At 37.7% G+C, this 17,325-nt stretch overlaps 2 protein-coding genes across 2 annotated transcripts; both read left to right on the top strand.

Moving 5' to 3' along the window:
• Nucleotides 1–1,668: 1,668 nt before the first annotated feature.
• senp2 (SUMO specific peptidase 2) lies at nucleotides 1,669–9,483 on the top strand. Its single transcript, XM_042501452.1, has 17 exons — nucleotides 1,669–1,985; nucleotides 3,383–3,444; nucleotides 3,538–3,650; nucleotides 4,077–4,143; nucleotides 4,288–4,369; nucleotides 4,481–4,655; nucleotides 5,382–5,488; nucleotides 5,603–5,685; nucleotides 5,859–5,907; nucleotides 6,005–6,077; nucleotides 6,185–6,340; nucleotides 6,430–6,561; nucleotides 7,461–7,685; nucleotides 7,923–8,002; nucleotides 8,116–8,200; nucleotides 8,300–8,395; nucleotides 8,486–9,483. Exons 1-17 carry the CDS (start codon nucleotides 1,807–1,809, stop codon nucleotides 8,546–8,548), a joined length of 1,827 nt encoding a protein of 608 aa, XP_042357386.1. The 5' UTR covers nucleotides 1,669–1,806; the 3' UTR covers nucleotides 8,549–9,483.
• Nucleotides 9,484–10,487: 1,004 nt separating this feature from the next.
• On the top strand, nucleotides 10,488–16,468 carry LOC121954120 (transformer-2 protein homolog alpha-like). The gene is made up of 8 exons (XM_042501456.1): nucleotides 10,488–10,637; nucleotides 12,617–12,750; nucleotides 12,863–13,022; nucleotides 13,308–13,496; nucleotides 13,984–14,099; nucleotides 14,213–14,386; nucleotides 14,654–14,724; nucleotides 15,362–16,468. Exons 1-8 carry the CDS (start codon nucleotides 10,527–10,529, stop codon nucleotides 15,370–15,372), a joined length of 966 nt encoding a protein of 321 aa, XP_042357390.1. The 5' UTR covers nucleotides 10,488–10,526; the 3' UTR covers nucleotides 15,373–16,468.
• The last annotated feature ends 857 nt before the right edge of the window (nucleotides 16,469–17,325 follow it).

Genomic DNA, 17,325 nt, shown 5'->3' with positions numbered 1-17,325 from the left:
ATGGCCACATTTGGCAGGCAGAGGGTGATCACTGAACAGACTTTTAAATAACTATAGACACTAACTGATATCAGCAATATTGTGTCTTCCATTAAAGATGTTTTACTTTTCCAGTCCAAGTTTTAAACTATTTTAAGTTTTTCTCTCCATTTTCACCATAATGGATCAATTTCATTCTTGGCCTCTATACTGGCTGTTAAATTATTTTTTTGGTCTGCTAGATAAAGTGACTACTTTTTTACTTTTTAGTGAGATTTATGACGACCATGTAAATGACCAGTTTTCACCAAAAAATAAAAAATGCATGAGAAAAGGCATGATAAAAATGTTCATTGCATGTCAGATGTATCCCAAATCATAATTGTCACTAGCAGTATTTTCATTGGTGAAATTATGAGCAAATACAAAGTCAATTTCAAGCTATCATTTTGACTTAGGAAGTTACATTTCTATGGAAGCCAAGAACGGTCGTATGTCCAATTATTTATTTTATTTTATGCTTTTATCTCTATCGTGTGGTTATTATGTCAGTTTCATGAGAAGAGCTTTTGTTATCTTGTAATGAGATAATGTGGTGTCACAAAGAACAAAAAGAGGTTTATTTTGTTATTTCAAGAAAACAAGCTTTGTTATGTTGATATGTATATTGAGATAGTTGCAAAAAGCTTATAGTTTGAAATGTTTATCAGAAACATTATCTTTTTGTAATTATCTTGTTATTTAAGATAGCAAAGCTTGTTTTCTTGAGATAATGAAATAAAAACTTTATTATAAGAATCAGCTCATCACAAAGAAACAAAAAAAAAAAAAAGCTTGTTTTATTTTTTTTTATCTCAAGTGACCAAAATAAAGCTTGTTTTCTCAAGATAACGAAATAATTTATTTGTTTGCTCAAGATAAAGTTAGTTTTGTCGAGACAATGTGATTAGTAGGACATTATTTTGAAATAACAGCATTTTAAAAAACAGTTTGGTAGACTGCCATGTTTGGCTTCTGTACATTTCTGACTTTGACTTTAAGTTTTTAGATATTTCATCATTTTGACTTAAGATGGGCATTTTTATCAGTACAATACTTTTTTTGTCCGAAATGGCCTTCCCTTGATTTTTTTAAAAGATTTTTTTTTTCATTGATTACACTCTGTTTTGTGCAGGAAGGCTCCTTTTCTAATTTCACGTCATAAAGTCTTAAATGTGATTAGATGCGATTTATTTTATGGGATAACAAGACATGAAAAGTACAGTTGCAGTGGCCAAATAATTTATTTTTATTTAAAAATTACTGGATATTTTAAAGAGTTCGGTCTATTTCAAAATATTCTGTATTCGCTACCAAGTTTGGTATTAATCAATAAATACATTTCTCTGTTATTTGTTTGTCTTCTTGAGTCACTGTGATGTTGTAACTATGATATCGATCATTATTATGTAACAAATAATCGAAGTCTGAGCAGCTCGGCAGCAGCCAATGACAGTCTGCTCTGCCACTGACGCTCTTTACCCTCTCACTCAGGGGTTCGTTTGTTTTTGAACTCCGCATACGCCGCTTGCGTTTGCTCCGCCACTTTAAGGTTCCATTCCAACCGTACTTTAGAACTCCGCCCATTTGTTTTCAGCAGGCCTATGAAACATTCGCACTACGTGGAACATCAACACTACATGACGCACATCCTTCGTGCTGCTAACGCTAAGCTAGGTTAATGGCAGGCTGTGTGTCGTACATCGTTGTTTGATATCTTTATCTGCTGGTGAAATAGTCCTGGACCGCGCCGAAGACCGCGCTACAATTTACTCGTACTTGTCTGGGATGTATGGATGGATAGTTGACGGAATCTCGTCGCTGTTTGAGCCCGTTACGAGGCAAAACCCCACCGAGTGGCCCGGGAAAGGTAACGTCCGCGAGGAGGTATCCACGCGACCTGGCGTGGAAGTGGGAGCGCAGCGGCAGGAGAACCACAGCAGACCGGCTAAACGGAACTACCAGAGGTCGGTCGGTGGAGATAAAGACGATTTTGGTCCTCTTACAAGCGTTAGGGGTTCACGAATAGTGTTTGAATTGGTGGTTCACCATTTTATCCTCTTAGATTTTAATTAATCAATAACACAAGGAGGGAAGTTTACGTTAAGTCATTTAACTAGCTAATGTTAGCTAACTAACACTAACGGTCGTTTTTGCTCACTGTAGGGATGTTACATCAGCATAGACATCATCTGACATTGTTGTTAAGTTATTGTGATATTGACATTTTAGTTAATTGTTCGTGTCTCCAGAGCATAACTTAAAACATTCATATAAACCATTCAAAAGTATATGATACTTTAGTATGCTATAATTGTCTTTAGAGACCAACAGCCACTCAAATGTAATGTTTACGTTTATTATTATTTTTCCTGCGGATAATTACAGGTGTGCTTTATGTTGTGTGTGGTTAGCTGTGAATAAACCGCTGTAACAAATGTAATTTCCTGTGAGGGATTGATAAAGTATCAATCTATCCATTTATCAATCTATCTATCTATCTATCTATCTATCTATCTATCTATCTGTCATGGACACTAGTTCTCATGAGGTTAAGGCAGTCCAATATTATAGTCCTGCAGTAAATCAAACTTTTGTGGAGGTTTTAATGTTCCGTTTTTCGTTTCAACTCTTTCAAATGTTTTGATTTAAATTTTAGGGTCATTTTGGAGGCTGTAGGTCACTGTACAGTTGAATTGTATTGTTGGCAGAGATGTTTTTAACATTATGTTGGAGCCTGTATCTCATACAGCTTATTGAAAGGTATTCCATAATTCTGGAGCATGGTCAACAAAAGCTGGATTGCCTTTTTTTAGTTTGTGTATAATTGTGTGTATTTAAAAACCCAGCAGTAGAAGAGGCAAGAGCTCCTCAAGGATTATAAAATAAAGGAGAGTCTGAAATATAGTGTTTCGGACAGTTGCTTCAGCAACCCAACGATGTTTTGAGATGTCACCTTTGACTTTGGGAGAGTATTTCACACTTTTCTTACAGTTTACTGACTTGTATATGAAAGACTTGGCAGATGACTCAACAATTAATATTGTTAGTTTCGACCCAAATATTTTGTCTCCCCCATTTTAATCAATAATGGTACACTAAGCAGGTTTAATGTAATATCAAAAGTACAACAAACTGAAGCCTCCAAAATGACCATGAAGTTGAATCAACACCTCTCTAAAACATTTTAAGCAGGTGAACCTAAAAAACTGGTAACTTCATAGACAAAATATATGATAATTACAAATTGAAGCTAATCTTAAGTGTCATTGCATCGTTGTATTGTGTTATTGAATCGAGGTATTGTGATATTTTATTGCTAGTATCACTCATTTCATTTCAAACCTTGTTTCTCCGGTTACAGTGTTGATGTTGCAGACAGTGTTTGCCAGAGTGACCAGGTCGAGGTGAAAAGACGGAGGCGAGGTTTGTTGAAGAAACAGAAAATCTTGATATTAATTCCAAAAATGTCTCCCACAAATGAAAACGGTTGTTGATTTGTCGTGTCCTGTGTGTCAGATGTAGTCATAAGTTTTGTGAAGAAGACAGTGGCAGGGGTGGCAGGTCTGCTCAGGTTGCGGAGACCACTGACACCCAGGTGTGAGAAGCCCAGACATTATGAAGAGACGCAGGTTTGTGCTCCAACTCCCTTCATCACACACGTTCATTTGAAGTTTGATACAGGGAACTTACAGTCTTGTTTACACAGATACACTGCTGCTAAAATCTTCTGCAGACATTGTTTCATGTAAATATCAATTGTCCTGTTTAGACTATATTTAAATGCTTTCTGGGTGACCACAAGTAAACACTTCAAATTAAAGGTGTTACATCCAAAATGCACAGAGTTTTTGTATGAAGTGTATCATGAACACACTTGACTTTTTAAAATTTACTCACCTTTGTAGTTTGCATGATCTGAAATAAACCTACAAAAACAGATGGACAAAGTTGTGGGGTTTGGACAAATAGATCAGGAAGTGCCCACAGCTTAAATCTGATACTCTGACTTTGTATTCTCGATCTTGAATCACCTTGCATTTCCTGTTTTGATCCAGCCTATTACTCTGATGGGAATAGATGAGCTCCACACCTCCTGGCTGAACAGTACAGAGTGGAGAATGAGTAAGTGAGGACAGCTGTTACTGCAGGAGAAAAATGATGTTTTGATTGTGTTAATGTCACTTTGTTTTATCCGCACTCCTTATTAAGTGGTCCTCTCAGCTGTATCCTCGTTGTCAGTTGGTTGATTTTGTTCTTTCTCCACAGGTAAACCAGTAGGAGGAGGGAATGAGAGGAGTGGGAAGAATCCCTTTCAGAGCTCCTCACCTCCTTTAATGAGGAAATACAGGTAAGTCACCGTCCAGTTCCTTTGGCTCAGCCGGTTTTCTGTAAATACACAAATCAGTGTTTCCGTTTGAAAATGCTCGCTTGCTAATGTAAATATCTTTCTTGAATCCAGCGGGGCAGGGCTGCCTGCAGGGCTCCCAGACAGAGGGAAGGACAGGGAGAGGAGAGGCTCCCTCCAGCTGCTGCCTTCCAGACCTGCTCTGAGAGTGGGAACCACTAACTCTGATTCAACCTGCAATGGCTTTGGACACAGCCGCTGCTACAAGCCCAGTCTTACTGTGGAAGAGGTGAGATAATCAGGATTATTAGGCTTTATTGGTTGGATTTATATAAAGATGCTTTATAATCCAGCATTGTTGGCACTGTTTTTTTTAATCTTCTTTGTAAAACATGATTGCCTTATTTATTATGTGAAGTTTAAAGGCAGGCTGACACTATCAATATTTCAGAGTTTTAAAAAAATCTGACAATGGCATGCCCGCTTACTTTTTTAAAAATCAAAACACATAACAATCTTGACAGGGATCCTTTTAAAACCCGAAAAGGGCACTCTCTAGAGTGCTGATTCCTTTTCCCACAATTGTTGTAATTCCAGTAAACGCGATGCAGTGGTGGACAAACTATGTACTGGTGAGACTGTTTCTATATGAACTCAAAGCTAATTCAGCATTTCTTGTTACATATCGACCAACATGTGCAGCAATACAGTATATCTTCAACGAGCTTATATTAGCTGATTTGATGGTTTAGCTCTAGGTAAATTATGAAAGGTAGCTGAAACAGTAGATTTATTCTCTTTGCGATCAGGTTGAAGAAGTAAAGCTCACTCAAATGATTTCCATCTAATTAAGTTTCAGCCTTCAATCCACATTTCCTGCTTTCAGCATTCTGAACACCTAAGTTTTTAAGTTATATTCACTAAGTGAAATCCCCTCATAACACCATGACTCATGCTTCAAGACTCTGTTTCACTTGGCTGTGTCAGTTATCATGTGTTTGGATTCTCTCTTTAGGCCATAAAGCAGAACAATAAAGAGCACTACAGGCGCTTGCTGGAGATGGTTACAGAGAAATACAGCAAAAGCCAACCACTACCTTTCAACCAAACAAAACCGCAACAGTGAGTATAACCCCGTTATTCATGTGGAGTATTTGGACTTTTCGTCAAGGTCCATTTAACAACATACCGCAGGACATGAGCTGCTCTTATAGTCTCTGCACCCTCTGCTCCCAGTGAGTCGCTTTCACAGGTTGATCACAAAACTGCTGCTTCAGGGAAAGCCTTTGAATCAGTGCCCAGGAAGACGGGATACACAGGTAAAGGCCTATTCAGCTTAATAAGAAACTGATCTGAATTTGTACTCGGGTAGTTTTACGTGACCCTTGTTTTCAGGGTCGTGGTTCCCATTAAATTGTTTTTAAAATATTTAAACAATTATTTAAATAAACAGACTAATATGACTGACCCTTATATATTTTTTTTTGCACAGCTGCCCCAAGTGTGTTTACATGGAGAAATGCACCAGCAACCAAAGACAGGTTAGTGTAGTACGTCTGTGTTTATATATATTATGTTTGTCATTTTTTTAAAATTAGTTTTGATTATTTTACTAACCTTTATATAATTCTTCTCCAGGCGGAGTAGCTTGACTTTTAGCAAGACATTCAGTGGAGCCTTTGATGACACACAGCCTGTTAGATGTGCAAAGGTAGTCATCTCTCTCTCTCTCTCTCTTTCATGACTTGTTGCAAGAGCTGTTAATTTTTTATCATGAGTGGAAACACAAATGCATTATTTCTGTATTGTGTGTTGCAGGAGAAGCAGGCCGCTGACTTGGACCTTTCAACAGAAGTAGCTACTCGCCTCAATCTAGTGGACAGAGAGACTCCTGCTGTCAGTCTCCCTGACGCGCATCCTGCACACACAGCACATACGAGGCACAGCGATGAGGACATACCCAGGCTGACCAAGGTGAGAGGGTCAGGAGTGAAGGTGTAGTCAGTATACTGGAGAAAGCATAAAAGCAGTTTATTTTGTTTCATTGTTGTCTTTGTGTGCAGGAAATGGCAGCGGAGGTGAGTTGTGCTCTGGCTCAGAGTGATCCCAACCTTGTTCTCAGTGCGGCCTTCAAACTACGCATCACACAGAGAGACCTGGCCACTCTGCAGGAGGGCAGCTGGCTCAACGACGAGGTATGTAACTAGTGTGAAGACAGTTTTGAGTAAGTTTATTATAAGTGGGATGCCAGTTTAATTCATTAATCAGACATGTGGTCACACATGAATGAATGGATATACTTAACAATGTTTTAGGGAGGAATGGATACGGTACCCAATTTACATGTGTGTCACTGGCAACATACTGTCAGCCCCTCCAGGATGTTGCAGTGCCGAGATCAAAACGATCAATGCAAATTCGACCAATCGCTGTGAATTCTGCACAACACTGCAGTTTTCTCCAATCACTGCAACTCTTCCACAAATTCGAACAGTCATTATAGTTCCTTGTCAGTTTTGCCAAACATAGCACTCCCAACATCACCAAGCTCACTTCCTTGTTTCTGGTTGTAAAGATGCAGACATGCGAGACACAAATGTCTCACATTTACCAAAAGGCAATTCTCCAATGTTATGCACAAAAGCTGGTGCATAAGGTTAACTGTGGTGAAACACAAACAAAAGTCATTGATAAACATTTTTCACCTGCAAAGCACATCCGGAAAATTGCAAAATCACCATGACAGAGGCTATTGCATCCAGATCTACTGCAAGTGCTGAAAGCATAATGGATAGATTTAATATTCATGTTTAGTGGTCACGTGATGTCATATAAATCACAAACTTATAACTGCTTTTTTTTTAGAAATTATAACTGGAACGAGTTGCCTTCGATTTTAAACGAATTATACAAAAAAAACCCAACCAGTTCTGCAATTCTATAAAGGCTAAAAACATCTCACACGCATTGCTTTTTTTTAAAAGAAAAATTAAGATGTGAAATCAGGCCATTTAGGCCGATGCAATCCCAATTATGTTTAAGAAAAATTTAAATACTTGTATTGTCTTGCACAACCTCTATTTCCTCTACCAAGGTGATGAACTTCTACCTGTCTCTGGTCATGGAGCGATGCTCTGGTGAAGCAGAGGGATTAAAAACCTACTCGTTCAGCACCTTCTTCTTCCCGAAGCTGCGGGCTGGAGGAGGCGGACAGGCTGGAGGACATGCCGCTGTGAAGCGCTGGACCAAGGCTATCGACCTGTTCCTCTACGACCTCATCCTGGTGCCTCTGCACCTGGGCGTCCACTGGGCAATGGCTGTGAGTCACAATGATGTCACATTCCTGCTTTTTAGTGGGTGATTTTTGACAGACCGTGTTTTCATAATCCAGTAATTAATTTGTCACTTAAATCCGAAGTATTTCGTTTTTCTTTATCAGTGTCAGAAAATCCTAATTATTCAGTGTTGTTAAAGAAAAGCATGAAAAAGAAATCCAGTTGGGTAAATTTTACTGTATATTTTAACTTTTTTTTCTTCCCTCTCTGTCTCATTCCAGGTGATTGATTTCAAGTCAAAGACAGTGAGGTCATACGACTCTATGGGCCAGAGACACGATGACATCTGCAGTCTTTTACTGTGAGTCCTTGTTGCGCTCTTCAGCTTTACAAATCTGGCTATTTTAAATGCTATTTCCATATATCTGCCTGTATTCTTGCACATTGAATGCCATTAATATGCAAATTTTCCAGACTCTACCTTAAAGAGGAGCACAAAGCAAAGAAAGGCAGAGAGCTTGACAGTGCTAAATGGACTGTTGGAAGCTTGAGGGCCACTGTAAGTCAAACTTAGACAACTGACTCATTACTAAATTATTATTATTTTATTTTTTGTATGGTGAGTTTAATGGCTCATACACTGTTCATGCCCCTGCAGGAGATTCCCCAGCAGAAAAATGGCAGTGACTGTGGTGTTTTTGCCTGTAAATACGCTGACTACATCGCAAAAGGAAGACCTCTCACCTTTAAACAGGTATACACTTTATTCACCTCACATGGTAACACTTTTTTGTTTATGTTTCACAGCATTTTTATACAAACATTTGCTTTTTTTTTTTTACAGTGCCACATGCCTCTCTTCAGGAAATTAATGATTTGGGAAATCCTCAACCAGAAGCTGCTATAGAGGATTGCAACAATCTCAATTAAACCGCCTAACAACAGTGACTTTCTCAATGGGAGCAGCATTTGTGTACAGTTACATGGTGAAGAAAGAGAAATGAATGGGCCAATTAAATGGACTCAACTGACTGAAATCTAACCCAGTCTAGCTGATCTGGTCTGGAAAAGTTAAAACACTAGTCTTAATTATGCCCCCTCTTCTGTCGGGGACGTATTAACCCTTTGTAATCTCTGAGTTGTAATTGGAGACATTATCGTGATGGAAGAAGTGTGTGTATGACACAAGCTTTGGCACTACTGACTGAATGGCTTTTTTTTTCATTGACTTTGAATTGTTTGTGGTCCTGATCAAAGTTCTGCCTGAAGTGCCTTCAGCCCTCTGACACTGAGCTCAACCTAGAATATGCTTTTGTATATTTTTGGAAATTACTTGGTCACAACTCAAAAGTTAGAATTTATTGAATAATGCTGTTGCACGTCGGTGATATTATTGGGGTGATTTGGCTGTCCCAAGTATGTTGAGCAGAGCAGACGGCAATAAAAATCAATATCTCTGTATGTAATAGACAATGAAAATCAAAATACCTCCTTTCCAGTCCCATTTCCAAAAAAATGCATGGTTGTGCGCTTGTAGTATGTTTGTTTTGCTATTATTTATGACTTGACTGGATGAGAGAGTGTTTTTGGATTGTGTGTATCGTTTGTTTTTACTCCATGACTGGAGCGTTAATAGTTGTTTTCATGTGTAACATAAGGCGCTGTTAGATCTGTGAATCTTTCCATGAGCATATTGCAAGAGGCTTTTAGGGCTATTACATTGACTTACAGTATAGTGTACTGCATAACAAACTACTGTACACATATGCATGTTTGAGTTCATGCTTTAAAATGTGATTTGTTTTTTTTCTCCCTGTAATAAAGGATTTCATTTTTTTTAAATTGGAGTTTGACACTTAAAATGAATTATGCAGTGCTGCAAGGGGGTTCATCTGGAGTTGGATCCCATGACCTAAAATCTATATTACAACAATTTGTCACATTTTCCTAAATATTAACACAATGTTATACGATAAATCAATGCTGTGTTGGTAGTCTGCAGGGATTATAATGCAAACTGGAGTCTGGGGGTTGTGGTACAACATAGTGATGTTTTGTAGTCTCATTTAGCCACTTGTTAGCAACCATCTTTTTTAGACACATAAGATTCAAAGTTCAGCTTTGAGACCTGAGCAAATTGGCTTGATGTCTTTCAGAAACATTAGGAAAAAGGCAATGACCAAATTAAGAAGAAATTAGACAAAAAAAGCACAAGAAAATGTCCTGAAAATTAGCAAAAATAAATTAAAAATCACAATAATTTAAAATAATTGTATGTAATTAGACTTGTTTTTCTACATTTCCCCCAGCTTCTCTAAAAATAATTTTCTAAATCTAATTTCTAGCAGTTTGTAAGCCATTTCTTACCAAGTTGCTTATTTTCTACATGCTTTAGGAAAAAGTGATGTTGATTCAGGTTTCAAAGGGTTAACCACAGACCTTATTTAATGCTTCTAAACGAAAACCCATTGACTTTGACACGAGGTAACCGGAGGTACGGACTCAATATTTGGGGTTCTTTAAATTTCCAGTTTGACTAAAACATAAGGGGCTGTAAACCTGCAGGAAAAAACATTATTCTGTGTTGCAATCAATGCCCCCTTTGCCCCCCTTGTGGGCGCCACTGCAATATAACGTTACATGGTGAAATGTATGAAAATGTAGCCATAAAATTGCATTTCATTCTTAAATTGTAGAGGTGATCATTAATTATTTACATTCTTATTATTGCACCAGTTTCTTGTACCTTTGTCAAATAGTATTCAGGCGAAATTTCCAGAAGTTTTATACGGATCAAACCGGAACAGGTAACGATCTCCTCCGTGAGCAGGACGTTTGCATCGTTAGCTAACGCTAGCCCGTTTCACATCTAATCGGCTTGTTAAATGGTGAATTCAGCGGGCGGTGACGTTAAATCAGTCCTTAAAGGCAGTTTACTGCGTACTTTTTTAACACATCTACTGTCTAGTTACGATAAAATGAGCGACACCGAGCAGGTGAGTTTTGTTTAACGTTACACGTTAAGATAATAGCAGTTGGAAAGACGTTACGCTAGCTACGTTAGCTAGCTAGCTTAGACGTTAGCTGCGTTTGCAGGTCGGATAATGACAACACATTTTAACTCTCCTCAAATCTAAATGAAATATGTGCGTTTAATTGTGAATTATTGAAAACAACGTTAGAGAATGTGTCGTAAATGTTCAAAACGCACAGCACAAAGCATAGCAGTCGAGAGCTGTGACCGCCGCCTTTCCCTGCTACTTTAACTTTTTCATCAATTTTAGATGTTTACAACAATTAAATAACGACCTATACTCAATATTAGTGGTTGTAATGCTCAGCTGTTTATCAGTGTACAGTAATTTAGAACCGACCGAGACCATACCAAGCTAACTTACAAACGTGCGTTTTATTCACTTAAAATGTTTTCCTGGTTTTGCTGTTTTTGTTTTTGTACTTTTTTGGCTCTTGCAGAAACCATCATGCCTTATCACCCTTGTTTGTTCTTTGTCAAGGTTGAGGTTCGAAGAAAGAAAAAGGCGGAAGACGTTTCAGATGTGAAGTTGTTATTGTTTGGCGCTGATGGTGTTGATGCATGCTAATGATATTGGATGCTGAAAAAAGAAGCGGTCAAGATCTGTCCCCACTACTAGTGTTGTAATGGCAGATGGTAAATGGGGGAAGAGGAGGAAAAAGAAGTCGTAATGTCAAACAGAAGAAAGAAGAAATGAAGGGTTGTTTTGAAGTAATGAAGTTAAAGAAGTTATGAAGTTAAGATCAGAAGTTTTCCAGGGTATGAGTAATTTCATAACAGCCTGCTATGCTATTCTGTTTTATCCTGTTTCTTTCACTTATGAAGCATGCCCATTTTTTCTCTATCAGAAACAACACTGAACAATCCTTTCATACATTTTAGTAGGGATGTCCCGATTAAGTTTTTTGCCCCCTATCCGAGTCATTTTATATTTGATTATCAGCGTCCAATATTTGTATGTCTACTTAAAACAGCAGATTGCACGCATACTTCCAACTACATAAAATGTATTAAAATCAACCCAGTGTATATACTTGACAGTGTAATAGCTCTGCAGTGTAATACAAGAAAAATATCTGCATCCAAACTTCTTCTTTTTTTTAAATTTACAAAATAACAAAGTAAACAAATTAAAAATCTTTTAAATGCAGCGCATCACAAGTCCACTTGGTGCAGCTTTTTTTTATAATCAAGTTAAACCAAAATGTTTTTAGAAATTGCTCTCAATTCCACTTGTGCAGCTTTTGTTTTTTATATAAAATAACAGTAAACAAACTAAAATGTGTCTTCAGAAATAGCTCTCAAATCCACTTAGCGTAGCAGTGTAATACAAGTAAAGGACACCATAAATGAGTAATATAACCACAATTCCACTTCAAAATAGTGTTATAGGCTAACTAAAACTTTCCCACTCACAACAAATAAAAACATCACAGTTAAGTTTATTACAGTAATATATTGTTCACCAAAGATGAACAACAAGAATTTCAATTCCACTTAAAGTGTTGTAGCAGCTTAAGGTGAACCTGAAAAAAATCTGTTTCTTCTCATTAGAGTAACAACAATACAATAAAATTTGAATGTGTGCCACAAATGCACATGCTCCAAAAAAATAATACCGATCCTTCAGATCCGATCGGGACATCCCTACATTTTAGGTTTACTTTTTTGTAAAATCTGTCTTTCAGTTAAATTACTTAATTTCTGATTAAATATTTGTTGCAATGTATGACCTCTTATAATCCTAAATGTGCAGTGTCAAACCTGTGATATGCCAAAATGTGCTGAACTCTTTCTGAAGGGGGTATCTAGAGGGCAGTGCTGTCACCTCCTCGCCCTTCATGTTTGTTTTTTTGTTTGTTTTGTTTTTGCTTTTTCTTTTTTTTGTTTAGCACACACTGAAGTTTAGAGCGATCTTACCTGAATGTCTGGTCTGTCCAGGATTCACGGCATGGCTCAAGGAGTGCGTCCCCTCAGGGCTCAGGAAAATCCACCAGCCGCTCACCAGCACACTCAAAAGATGGCTCCCGCCGCTCCAGGTCCAGATCCCGATCTCGATCCAGATCCAAATCAAGGTGAAATGGGTTTTCATGTGCATGTAAAGATGCTGTTTTCTGAAGTTAGGTTGTGACATGTTGACTACATTTTTGAAGGTTGTGTGCACGAGTTCTCTATGTCTGTCCCCAGGTCCCGCTCCCATCGAAGCTCACGCAGGCGCTACTCTCGATCTCGTTCCCGCTCCCACCGACGCCGATCCAGGAGCCGATCTCGTAGCTGGGAGTACCGCCGGCACAGGAGCCATAGCAGATCCCCCATGTCGAATCGTCGCAGACATATTGGCAACAGGGTATGTATTAAGTGCTTCCTCATCATGCTTGATTTGGGGGTTCCCACGGGCCTGAAAAATTGTGAAGCAGAAATTATTTAAGCGGGTTACCTTTAAAATACTAATGGTTTTCAGAGTGTAGGTTTGACAAAATCACATGTAAAACTTCTTTATGGTGTCCAATCTTTGGGAATTCCACGTCTTAAACATCTCTTATCAGATTCCAGGTGTTGATGTGCTCAGATTTATTTCAGTGATGTTTCAGATGCTCACAATTTTTCCACACTCCTCTTTACACTCTTACAGGCGAATCCAGACCCCAACAACTGTCTGGGTGTGTTTGGACTGAGTCTGTACACCACTGAGAGGGATCTGAGGGATGTTTTCTCTAAATATGGCCCTTTAAGCGACGTCAACATCGTGTACGACCAGCAGTCGCGTCGCTCAAGAGGCTTTGCCTTTGTCTACTTTGAAAACTGTGAGGACTCCAAGGAGGTACGGAGGAAAGGACAATGATATTATATTTGAACAATTTTGACAACTTACCACCTTTTACATTGAAAATATTTTTATCACAAGAACTTGAATAGTTTGGGGGTTTCAGCATTAAATAAGCAATTTTATTAAATAACTTTAGGCTCCGCTAACATGTAACGGATGTTTGTCAGTCTTTTTTTTTTTGACCATGTATTGTATAACTGACAGACAGTAAGCGTGTCTGCTGACAGGAGAGAAGTTAAAGCTTATGTAACTACAATCCAGACTAGAGTCTCAGCTAGCAGTGGCAGCCATCCCATAATTGGGTTATGTGCGGGTTGAATATGTATACGAATACATTCAACAGGCCACATCTTACACAAATGACTGTATAACAGGAGCATTTGTCTAAAGTCTGCAGTGCATTGAAATCAGGGCAAAGATTAAACATACTAACTATTAGATTATAAAAGTCTACTTCTAACTGTGTTGTCGGGGTTTTTAGGCCAAGGAGCGTGCTAACGGGATGGAGCTCGATGGCCGCAGGATCAGAGTTGATTTCTCCATCACAAAACGAGCCCATACACCCACTCCAGGAATCTACATGGGCCGTCCCACGTAGTGAGTGTTTCTTAACTAGGCAGCTTTGTTTTTCCAGCATGGACACATTCCAGAAGCTACAGTATGTGCTTGATACCATCTGAGGTGTCACTAACTTTAACGTGTTTTTACAGTGGCGGTGGCGGTGGTGGTGGGGGTGGCGGCGGCGGCGGTGGCGGTAGCAGCAGTAGTGGAGGTTCATCACGGCGTGCCTCAAGGGACTATGACAGGAGCTACGACAGAAGTTATGACAGAAGTTATGATCGTGACTATGATCGCTATGACGACCGGGAGTACAGATCATACAGGTGAGTTGTTTTTCCAGTTTGGCATTTTAGTCTATGAATTGTATTAAAGTGAATTAAGTGTGATGTTAGAATATCTTTGATCTTTTTAGTAAAGATCAAGAGTAAATATGAATATATAAATTGAAGCGTATGTACAAACAAATGTGAAGTCAAGGTCAGCTTTAAAAATTTCATGAATCATGTTATGGCAGTCAGTTCAGTGATCCTAAACACCTGTTACACTGACAGGCTCAAGTTAAATGTTGTGGTTTTGTTTTCCTCCAACAGACGCAGATCTCCATCTCCATACTACAGCAGGGGGTACCGTTCACGATCCAGATCACGGTCCTACTCGCCACGTACGTTTAAAGCACGTTTCTATCATTAGACTGCAAGTATTTTAATGTTACCGTATTTACAGTTTGCATGAAATCCTGATATTTATGTAACCCAGGGTTTCCATTAATTCTTTATCAGTCTTAAAAGGCATAAAATTCATAAAGTGTCTTTAATCAATCTCTCAAAAGACTTATAAATGCTAAGACATTGCAAAAAGTAAATTATGAATCTTTTCTTTTTCTGACATTTCAGTTTAAAATCTCAAAATAACTGATAATTTTGATTTTTCGAATAGTTTACTGAATTCATCATCACACAGCTCAGGATAAAGGAACCAACAAAACAACACCTATGTACATTTACCACATTCAATCAATTAAAAAATAAAGCTTTTTTAAGGCAAACCAAATGAAGACTTTTTTGACAACATAAGTTCATTTTTTTCATGTGTTCAACTTGGGAAAGTTAAAAAATAAAAATAAAAATCAGCATTTGAACTTTGGTCTAAATTGGTCTTAAATATCATTCCAAGTGGCATTCAAGGAAGTCTTAAAAAGTCTTATATGTATTTTTCTTTAAACTGTAGGAGCCCTGATGTAACCTTCACACAAACAACAAAACCTAACATTTCTATGTTATCTTTTTTTTTCTCCACAGGTCACTACTGAGCACTGAGAGAAGAGTCACGACGTTTTGAGATGCTTGTCTTTTTTTATGTTGATGTTTTGGACCAGATTATGTTTGTGATTTGTTGATACATCGAAGGTTAAAGAAAAAGTCCTAAAGATGAAGTCTGTTTAAGAACCACAATGTCAGTGGTGAGTTTATCGTCACCAGTATCTGGGTCAAGATTCATTGATTACAGTCCGATTAGCAACTTAGGCGTTACATGACACAGTCATGACGATCTATAAACAGATATCTACACATGAATACAGATCAGTTTTAAAAAAAAAAGTTTAATAGTTTAATATAAATCTAAAAAGTTTTCTGGTGATTGCTCTCTGCATGGACTGTTTACCTGCATGCAGTACAGACTGAAACAAGAATGCTTCCAATAACAAAATCCTGTTGCCTTCAGATTCTGCATTCATGTGCAGATATTTGTTTAAAGAGATCAACAAATTTGTAGGAAGAATCGTGAGAAAGAAACACCTAAAATGACAGAAAATAGGTTCAAGTAGAAATTATCAATACTTCAGACCTGCACCAAAAAGTTATCACTTTATCACGCTCAAGGCCTAACTTTTCCCAACACTTTGGCGGAAATCTATGAAGTAAATTTGGGGGTATCTCTCCTAACAGCGAACAAACAGGAATCAAAATAACCCGTCTGGTGCTGATAATGAAATCGAGCTGGTTTGTTAAAGCTCGACTCAACAGACTTGATTTGACACGAGCAGGACTTTCGATGGCAGTCCTATTACAAGTTCTCATTTTGCTGTTTGTATGTAGATGGTTTCTTCAACTGTCAATCCAGATCCTAATTTGCATTTTGAAATGTTTTAAATGCCATGTTGGGTTTTTTTTGTGTGTTTTTCTGGTGGAAAATATTGTTTTGGGGTGTTGTACATAAACAAAAGTTACCTGGGTCATTTGCTCTGTTGTTTAGTAACAGTGTAGTAAACAATAAATGGCCACATTGCCCCGTGGTTTTAGAGGCAGGAATGCCGCAGGTATCGTACCTTGAAGTCCCATCAAACATCTTGAATTATTGTTTGGTGTTTGGTTTTTTTTTTTGACAAAATAATAAAAAAAACATACTACTGCTTTGACTTCATACACGAACCCTCATTTATTATGATCATCGGCGATCTTGCATAATCAAACCCTGTTGGTTTAAGTCTTTTACAGAACAAAGCATTTTTTAATCTTATGAAATGTTTTGTCAATATCAGATACATCAAACACTACTGACATGTTACAAGTAGACTAAAATATTTTGAATTGATGAAAAAGACGTGCAGTTGAATGCAAACAGATGATACATTGTGAAGCAATTATATAAAAGATTTTTATACTACTGAGAAAAAGTCACACTCAGGAAAAAAAAAATTATGACAACTGGTCAACTGCATCTGATATCTGAGGATGAAAATCTCCAGCACAGCTGCTATGATACAATGACAGTGTTTTGTCATTGGATGTTTCTAAGGTCAAGAACAAACTTAAATTTTTAAGTAGTAAAATTTGTCTGGACACTATTTTATCATATTATATTTAGGCTTATTTGGGTCATTCCTGTTCTGCAGCAACAGTTTGACTTGTGAATTTTGTATTGTATTTTGTTTATTTGCATCATAAGAATACTCTTGTGTCTGTCAAGAAAACATTGTCCAATTGCAGACGCTCCTATAGTAATCTTTATGGGTTGGCTGCTTTATGAATTTTAGCTAAGTCATAGCTTTGTGAGTGATTTATATTCAGTTTGCTAATCTATATACATAAACACAGCTGTTCTAACTTTATTAGTTATTATTATTATTATTATTATTATCTCTAACTACAATCTCTAACTTTGCAATGTAACATCTAATAGGAGCAAGCCATGACTTGTGCCTATTAATATCAGTGAAATGAGAATTCCAGAAAGATTTCCACATCCCGTAATTTTCTTTACA

Source organism: Plectropomus leopardus, chromosome 14, assembly GCF_008729295.1.
Source record: "Plectropomus leopardus isolate mb chromosome 14, YSFRI_Pleo_2.0, whole genome shotgun sequence".
In the NCBI taxonomy this organism is placed as follows: domain Eukaryota; kingdom Metazoa; phylum Chordata; class Actinopteri; order Perciformes; family Serranidae; genus Plectropomus; species Plectropomus leopardus.
Note: the sequence above shows the minus strand (reverse complement) of the source record. Positions and strands in the feature narration are given on the sequence as shown.

Coding starts and splice junctions, on each gene's coding strand:
- senp2 (XM_042501452.1), top strand. CDS start 1,807: ATGTATGGATGGATAGTTGACGGAATCTCGTCGCTGTTTGAGCCCGTT. Junction 3,445..3,537: donor GGTGAAAAGACGGAGGCGAG/GTTTGTTGAAGA, acceptor CCTGTGTGTCAG/ATGTAGTCATAAGTTTTGTG. Junction 8,003..8,115: donor GACATCTGCAGTCTTTTACT/GTGAGTCCTTGT, acceptor CAAATTTTCCAG/ACTCTACCTTAAAGAGGAGC.
- LOC121954120 (XM_042501456.1), top strand. CDS start 10,527: ATGGTGAATTCAGCGGGCGGTGACGTTAAATCAGTCCTTAAAGGCAGT. Junction 10,638..12,616: donor AAATGAGCGACACCGAGCAG/GTGAGTTTTGTT, acceptor TGGTCTGTCCAG/GATTCACGGCATGGCTCAAG. Junction 13,497..13,983: donor ACTGTGAGGACTCCAAGGAG/GTACGGAGGAAA, acceptor CGGGGTTTTTAG/GCCAAGGAGCGTGCTAACGG.